This window comes from Zingiber officinale, chromosome 3B (genome assembly GCF_018446385.1).
Source record: "Zingiber officinale cultivar Zhangliang chromosome 3B, Zo_v1.1, whole genome shotgun sequence".
Taxonomy (NCBI): domain Eukaryota; kingdom Viridiplantae; phylum Streptophyta; class Magnoliopsida; order Zingiberales; family Zingiberaceae; genus Zingiber; species Zingiber officinale.
The window spans coordinates 102,852,861-102,860,543 of NC_055991.1; the positions used below are offsets into that span (position 1 = coordinate 102,852,861).

General features: G+C 45.2%; 1 protein-coding gene across 1 annotated transcript; it reads left to right on the top strand.

Annotated features, from left to right (window-relative positions):
• Window positions 1-1,442: 1,442 nt before the first annotated feature.
• Window positions 1,443-4,314, top strand: LOC122055074. The gene is made up of 4 exons (XM_042616469.1): window positions 1,443-1,901; window positions 2,082-3,813; window positions 3,958-4,182; window positions 4,289-4,314. The coding sequence occupies exons 1-4, from the start codon at window positions 1,443-1,445 to the stop codon at window positions 4,312-4,314; spliced, it is 2,442 nt and encodes an 813-aa protein (XP_042472403.1).
• Window positions 4,315-7,683: the final 3,369 nt, after the last annotated feature.

A 7,683-nucleotide genomic window follows, 5' to 3' on the forward strand; every position in this document is an offset into this window, starting at 1 on the left:
GGTTGTGAGTGGTCAGGGACCCTTACTATGTAGTTAGATAACTACATAGTGTACCGTAGTCTCAGTCGCTTTATAGCGGTTACGTGCGTGAGGCTTGTACGGTTTGTCACAGACCCAAGCCTCTCGGTCATACCGGGGTCGTGGTGTCTGGAGAGGTGTCGGGGGTGACCATATGTCATGCATGCGCATTTTGCTTATGATGCGCGGTGCATCTGTGGAGGAACACTTGCATACATGACTAGTAGCTATTAGTTGCATGTGATTGTGTGATGTTGCACTTGTTTGAGCTATGTATGTTGCATATGGATGTCATGCCGCATACATGTCATTTACTTTACATATATTTGCAGTCGTATATGTATTGCACAGGTGTCAGGAGTATGTTGTTGACTCGGTGAGTTTCAGATTATGGTATCATGGTATTGGTTCTTTTCGGGTATGTACATTTATGTTATGTGCATTTATTATGTCAGGTGCATTCGTATACCATTGTTGTATTAGATATAGGTAGAGGTACTATACTTTTGATAGCATGATTCTATTCTTTACTTATGGAGACTGTATTCTTGATTCCTACTTTATTATGTGAACCATGCTTTATTTCTGTCCATTACCCGCTGAGTTACCTGTACTCACCATCCCGTCTATACCATTTTGATTTTCAGGCAGTAGATAGATGATATGGAGATGCTTGGAGCATATTGCCAGCCAGTCCCCTTTCCCGTGTCACATCCGAGGGATGAGTTTTGGTTTTGTTTCTCCTTATCCTCATTTCGTATTCGTTGTATTTTGAGTACAGATTATGTTTTGATACTTGTACTACGGACATCATATTTGTGATGCGTTTTGTGGACTTTTGTATTGGTGGGTTTCCCCTTCGACTTTCCATTGTGTTTTTGATATAGCCGTGTGGGCTACATATTAGTTGCATGATTGCTGTCATTTCTTTTATCCAGCCGAGTAGGCTGTGAATATTAACTGCGTGGTTGTGTTTCTTTTGTGCACATATATTCCAGCCGCGTGTGGCTGAGGTATTTTGTATGTATGTAAGGTTCAGATTGTCATCGGTACAGGGGAGATGCTGCCGAAATTTTTCGGTAGAGACTCACCCGGGGCGTGACAATTTATGGTATCAGAGCTTGTTTACGAGGCCTATTTCTTTTCGTGTTTTGGATTTTTGGAGGTTTTTGTTGTTTTTTGTTTTGGATTCTGAGGTTACGAGGTCTATTTCTCGGGTCTTGGATTTCCGAGGATTGCGAGATTTACGAGTTTTACGAGGATTACGAAGTTTACGAGGTTTTACACTCGGGATTCGTATTTTTCGATGTGACTGTTCGGATATCGGGACTAGGCAGCGACTGAATATCTCCAAGCTATTGGATGTAAGTAAATTTACTGTTCTAGTATAATTCTGTATTCTTACCTTGTTGTTAATATCAGGGATGAAGCGTGGGGATACAGCCCCTAGTCAGCGTCGTGGTCCAGGGCGACCACGAAAGACACCTATTGAGTCAGTAGAGTCAGAGCCAGTAGAGCAAGAGGCAGATTCTCTCAGGAATCCTACAGAGATTGATATTGATAGTCAGGGACAGACCCACCAGGTTCCTATGAGAGATCAGGGTTTCCAGCCTCAGGTGGTTTCCCCTATATTACCACCAGTGGTCCCTACCCCTGCTGCCACTCCTTGGGTGAGGGATAGAGCACGTATCCCACTATTAGCTCGATCGATAAAGGACCGATTCACCTTGTTCCATGGAGTTCCCGACCCGAGTGTTGCTCGTTCTTGGTTGGGAAATGTGGAGGACACGTTCGAGTATTTGTCGTGTACCGAGGAGGAAAAGGCTGAGTTAGCTGCGTACCATCTTCGAGATCAGGCTGTCACTTGGTGGAAATTACAGAAGGTACTATTGGGAGATCAGAGTATTACCTGGACTTTATTCCGAGATGCTTTCGAGAGACAGTATTTTCCAGCTCCTTATCGTATGGCTCGTCGACAGGAATTCTTAAATCTGAAGCAGGGGGATCGATCTGTGATGGAGTATGATGCGGAGTTTAACTGATTAGCTGAGTACTGTCCACAGCTTGTTGCTCAGGACAGCGATCGGTTAGACCAGTTTACCCAGGGCCTTGCGGCTTATATTCGTATCCGGATGTCTGGTTTTACTCCTAGCACTTACCGGGAGGCACTAGATAGAGCCTTGATGATTGAGATGACCCAGCAGCAAGTTTCCCAAGAGCGGGGAAAAGACAAACAGAAGGCGCAGGGTACAACTCCAAATCAGCAACAACAGAACAAAGGTCAGAAAAAGCGGAAGAAATGGCAGGGATCCCATTCTACTTCAGGAGAGTCTCATCAATTACCGAAGACAGCACGGTCGTCAGCTGATTCTTCTCGTCCCTCTCATCAGCATTGGAGGGATCAGTCCAGTGGATTAGTATTCTTTCAGTGTGGTGTAGAGGGTCACTCTAAGACCAATTGTCCATTGGGTCAGAATGTATGTCACTACTGTAAGCTTCCGGGACATAGGAGCCTTGATTGTTCTCTAAAGGCTCAGATGCAGGCTGCCAAGGTTGCTACTCAGGGTAGTCATATTACTCAGACTCGACGGCCGAAGGGACCGCAGAAGTCACAGGGTACTCCACATCAGCAAAGTATACCACCTTCTCAGGCACAGGTATACCATATCCAGAGTCAGCAGTACCCAGCAGTACCTGTGGCTATACAGTATTCCTCAGTTGTCCCGTCACATCAGATGCATCCGGTACCTCAGTATTTTCCGGCGCCACCTAGCTCTTGTCCAGTGATACAGCCTCAACAGCATGCTACCACCCACCAGTCTCAGCAGTTCACTACTACTCCACCAGCACCGTTTCAGACCACTACGGGAGTATCGCCATCGTGCCCGGAAGTGGGACGAGTGTATGCTATTACTCGAGAGGAGGCACAGCGGGCCGAGGGATCGGTCTTTCGGGGTATGATTACTGTTTATTCCTTTCCTGCTGAATTATTGATAGATACTGGTAGTTCCCATTCTTTTATTTCTCGGGTATTTCTGAGTAAGATTTGTAGATTACCGGTTCGTCGGACTCATACATTAGCGGTATCTTTGCCCTCGGGAGAGATACTAAATATCGGCCAGGAGATTAGAGATTGTCCATTGGATTTCGAGGGTCACACCCTTATAGTGGACTTACAGGTCCTGGATATGTTAGAATTTGACATCATTTTGGGTATGGACTGGTTGGTCAGATATTATGCTACCGTGGATTGCAGCTCGAGAGTGGTTACATTTAGACCTCCGGGTCTACCATCCTGGGTATTCATGGGTACCAAGGATGAGGGGATTTCGGTCATCTCAGCTATGCAAGCTCAGAGATTATTGTCTCAGGGATGTCGGGGGTATTTGTTATCTATGATTAAGATTGATCAGGATACTACCACACAGCTATCTGACATTCCTATAGTTCAGGAGTACCCTGACGTATTTCCAGAAGAATTACCCGGCTTGCCCCCGAAAAGGCAAGTGGAGTTCACGATTGAGTTGATCCCGGGGACAGCACCAGTGTCCAAGGCTCCGTATCGCATGGCACCTAAGGAGTTAGAGGAGCTAAAGGTACAGTTACAGGAGCTGCTGGATAGAGGGTTTATCCGTCCTAGTGTGTCTCCATGGGGAGCTCCGGTACTTTTTGTGAAGAAAAAGGACGGATCGATGAGATTATGCATCGACTATCGACAGCTGAATGCAGATACTATTAAGAACAAATATCCACTGCCACGTATTGAGGATCTGTTTGATCAGCTCAAGAATACTTGTGTGTATTCTAAGATTGACTTGCGCTCTGGCTATCATCAGCTCAGTGTGAGAGATTCAGATATACAGAAGACAGCCTTCCGTACTCGATATGGACACTATGAGTTCTTGGTAATGCCATTTGGGCTTACCAATGCTCCAGCAGTTTTCATGGATCTGATGAATAGGGTATTTCTTGAGTTCTTGGATCAGTTCGTGATTGTGTTCATCGATGATATTTTGATATATTCTCGATCCGAAGAAGAGCATGGGCGACATCTTCGTATAATATTGGAGACGCTCCAGCGAGAACGTCTCTATGCAAAATTCAGCAAATGTGCATTCTGGTTATCTTCTGTGGGTTTTCTGGGACATATTGTTTCTAGCAGTGGTATATCCGTGGACCCACAAAAGATAGAGGCTGTTACCAGTTGGGAGCAGCCAAAGTCTGTACAGGAAATTCGTAGCTTTCTTGGTCTGGCCGGGTATTACCACAGATTTGTTGAGGGCTTCTCTAGCATAGCTTTGCCGTTGACTCAGTTGACCAGGAAAGGGGTGAAGTTTTGCTGGACAGAGTCTTGCGAGACGAGTTTTCAGAAACTTAAGCGAAGACTCATTTCTGCACCTATATTAGTACTTCCTTCTGGAGATGATGGCTTCGTACTTTATACAGATGCATCCTTACAGGGGTTAGGCGCAGTACTCATGCAGCATGGACGGGTAGTTTCTTATGCCTCACGTCAGTTGAAAGAGCATGAGAAGAATTATCCAGTGCATGACCTGGAGTTAGCAGCTATTATATATGCGCTAAAAATCTGGAGACATCATCTATACGGAATCACCTTCGAGATATTCACGGATCATAAGAGTCTTAAGTATCTATCTACTCAGAAAGAATTGAACTTAAGACAGAGAAGATGGATGAAATTCTTGAAGGACTATGACTGTACGATCAACTACCACCCAGGGAAAGCTAACGTGGTAGCTGATGCGTTGAGTAGGAAATCCCGAGGAGTTCTTACCTGTCACCGTGTGGTGGTTACAGAACTGGTACAGAAATTTTCTGAGTTGGGATTAGTAGAGCAGGGTCAGACTGAGTGGGGTATTCTGTTATCTATGGTTGCCCAGTCACCCATGGTAGAGAGGATTAAAGAAGCTCAGGCTACAGATCAGCATCTGCAGTTTTTGTGTAGCAAAATTACCCCAGAACAGGGTTTTCTTGCGATGGAAATGGAATTCTATACTTCCGGGGGAGATTGTGTGTTCCTGAGCTACCTTCTTTGAGGGAGGACCTACTTCAGGAGGCACATCGATCCAGATTTGCGATTCATCCTGGTGGTACACGTATGTATAGGGATCTGAGACGTTCTTATTGGTGGGCTGGAATGAAGAAAGACATCGCAGATTTCGTTGCACGATGCCTTGTATGTCAGCAAGTGAAGGCTGAACATTAGAGACCCGCTGGTTTACTCCAGAAGATACAGATACCGGAATGGAAATGGGAGCATGTCACGATGGATTTCGTCGTGGGTCTACCCAGAACCCGGCGAACACATGATACGATTTGGGTGATCGTGGATCGATTAACCAAATCTGCTCATTTCCTTCCGATCCGTAGGACGGAGTCATTGGATCGATTGGCAGAGTTGTATTGTAGAGAGATTATCAGGCTTCACGGTGTACCTCTCAGTATTATTTCAGATAGAGATCCGCGATTTACTTCGCGATTCTGGCAGAGTTTACAGCAGGCTATGGGTACAGAGTTACGATTCAGTACCGCTTTCCACCCCCAGACAGACGGTCAGTCAGAGCGTACTATACAGACATTAGAGGACCTACTGAGATCATGTGTCATAGACTTCGGAGGTAGTTGGGAGGATCATTTACATTTAGTAGAATTTGCCTACAACAACAGTTATCATTCAGCAATACAGATGGCACCTTATGAGGCGTTGTATGGCAGAGCATGTAGATCTCCCACCTTATGGATGGAAGTTGGGGAAACACGGATTTTGGGGCCACAGAGTCTTCAGCGTGATGCAGAGATGGTTTGTACCATCAGGCGCAGGTTGTCAGAGGCTCAGGATCGGCAGAAGAGTTATGCAGATCGGAGACGGAGACCTTTAGAGTTTTCCGTTGGTGATTATGTATTCTTACGAGTATCCCCTATGAAAGGAGTAAAAAGGTTTGGGTTGAAGGGTAAGTTGGCACCTCGCTACATTGGACCCTTCCAGGTTCTCGAGAGGATAGGTGAGGTGGCGTATCGACTGGCGCTACCACCATCACTTACTGGAGTGCATGATGTATTCCATGTATCTATGTTGAGGAGATATGTACCGCACCCTTCGCATATTCTCACTGATGTATCAGTTGTACTTTAGCCGGATATATCTTATGAGGAGATTCCAGTTCGGATTTTGGACCGCAAAGAACGCTGGTTGCGGAACAAGATAATTCGACTGGTCAAGGTCGGATGGCGGCATCACTCAGATGAAGAAGCCACCTGGGAGTTGGAAGATAAGATGCGAGCCAGTTACCCACACCTATTTACTGAAGGTGAGTAAGGTTTATTTCAGTAACTAGAATAAGTTTATCTACTACTTCTTGCTTTTGTTGGTAGTGGTAAATTTGGGGACCAAATTCTTATTAGTGGGGGAGAATGTAACATATGCGAAACTATTTTTAGGGTTATTGTGGAATAACCTTAGGAAAATTTTTAAGAATTTTTAGAAATTTTTCTGGAGTTAAACGGAGTCCATATGGCTCATTTTGAGGGGTAGATCGACGGGTCTAGATAGGGGCAGGTTTAGAATACCCATATTAAGTAGGAATTGATTAATGTTAAACTTAGGTTTTAATTAAGCTAACCTAAGGTTCGGATTAATTTCACTATAAATCCCCGAAGCCTTCCTATTCTCCTTCGACTTCTCTGTTCCTCCTCTGCTCCTCGCGATCTCAGACATCACGCGACCGAGCCCGACGACTTCTTCTTCTCTCGGTGGCGCCAGCGAGGAGGGGACCTCGGAGCTTCGAGAGGAAGAGAGGTTAGTGACAGCCGAACCCTCCTTCTCCCCGATTCCTTCCTCTTCTCTGATCTCGGTGAACAACGGCGACAGATCTCAATCGGTGGTTTTCGCCGGCAGTCGGGAGGGAATCGAGGGCGTCGGCGTTGGATCTGGGCAGCGTCGGCCGAGTAGAAGAGGTAGCAACCATTGTCCCTTCCCGATCTCTTCTCTGTTCGTTAGCAAGAACAAGACCGATCGTGCCCTAGCCGCGATCTTGAGGTAAGAGGTTTGTTTTGCTTGTTGATCATGAAGTTTGAAACCCTAATCCATCCTTTGGGAATCGATGCTGGTCATCTTTCTGGGAAGCAGAAGGTTGTGTGGTGATTCCGGCCACCACAGTTTGATTGGGTCATTTCCTCCACCGGATCTGTGATCATCTCCGGCAATTGAAGAAGTAGAGGTAAGGGAATCAATTGGTTATTGTTGTTCACAGAATTTTTAGTGTTTTCCTGCTGTTCTGTTCTGATCTGATCAGTGAAGATGCTGGGTGTAGTTTACTGCTCGTGGGGGATAGATATATTATTGATTTCTTGCTCGGTTATCTTAATCGAACATTAAGGGCAGTATGTACTGTGTACTCCTTGATCCAGATAAATGATGGAAACAATAGGAATTAGGAATTGTTCTATGTAGTTGCTGGAAGGCTTTGAGTGTACTATGGTTACTGGAATTTTTGTAGATGGTATTGAAAAAGACTAATTAGCAGTGATTAAAGTAACCCAACTGTTGTAAGATTATGTTCGGTTGTGCTATCTCAATAATTGAGGATTGTAAGTGTGGATGAACCTAAATCTGAAATGGATTTCCATGATGTTTAGGTTCATTTC

Excerpts from the sequence above, each read along its gene's own strand:
- LOC122055074 (XM_042616469.1), top strand. The coding sequence starts at position 1,443 with ATGAAGCGTGGGGATACAGCCCCTAGTCAGCGTCGTGGTCCAGGGCGA. Across the intron at positions 3,814-3,957 it reads TGATCAGCTCAAGAATACTT|TTTTCATGGATCTGATGAAT; the intron begins GTGTGTATTCTA and ends ATGCTCCAGCAG. Across the intron at positions 4,183-4,288 it reads ACATATTGTTTCTAGCAGTG|ATTTGTTGAGGGCTTCTCTA; the intron begins GTATATCCGTGG and ends GTATTACCACAG.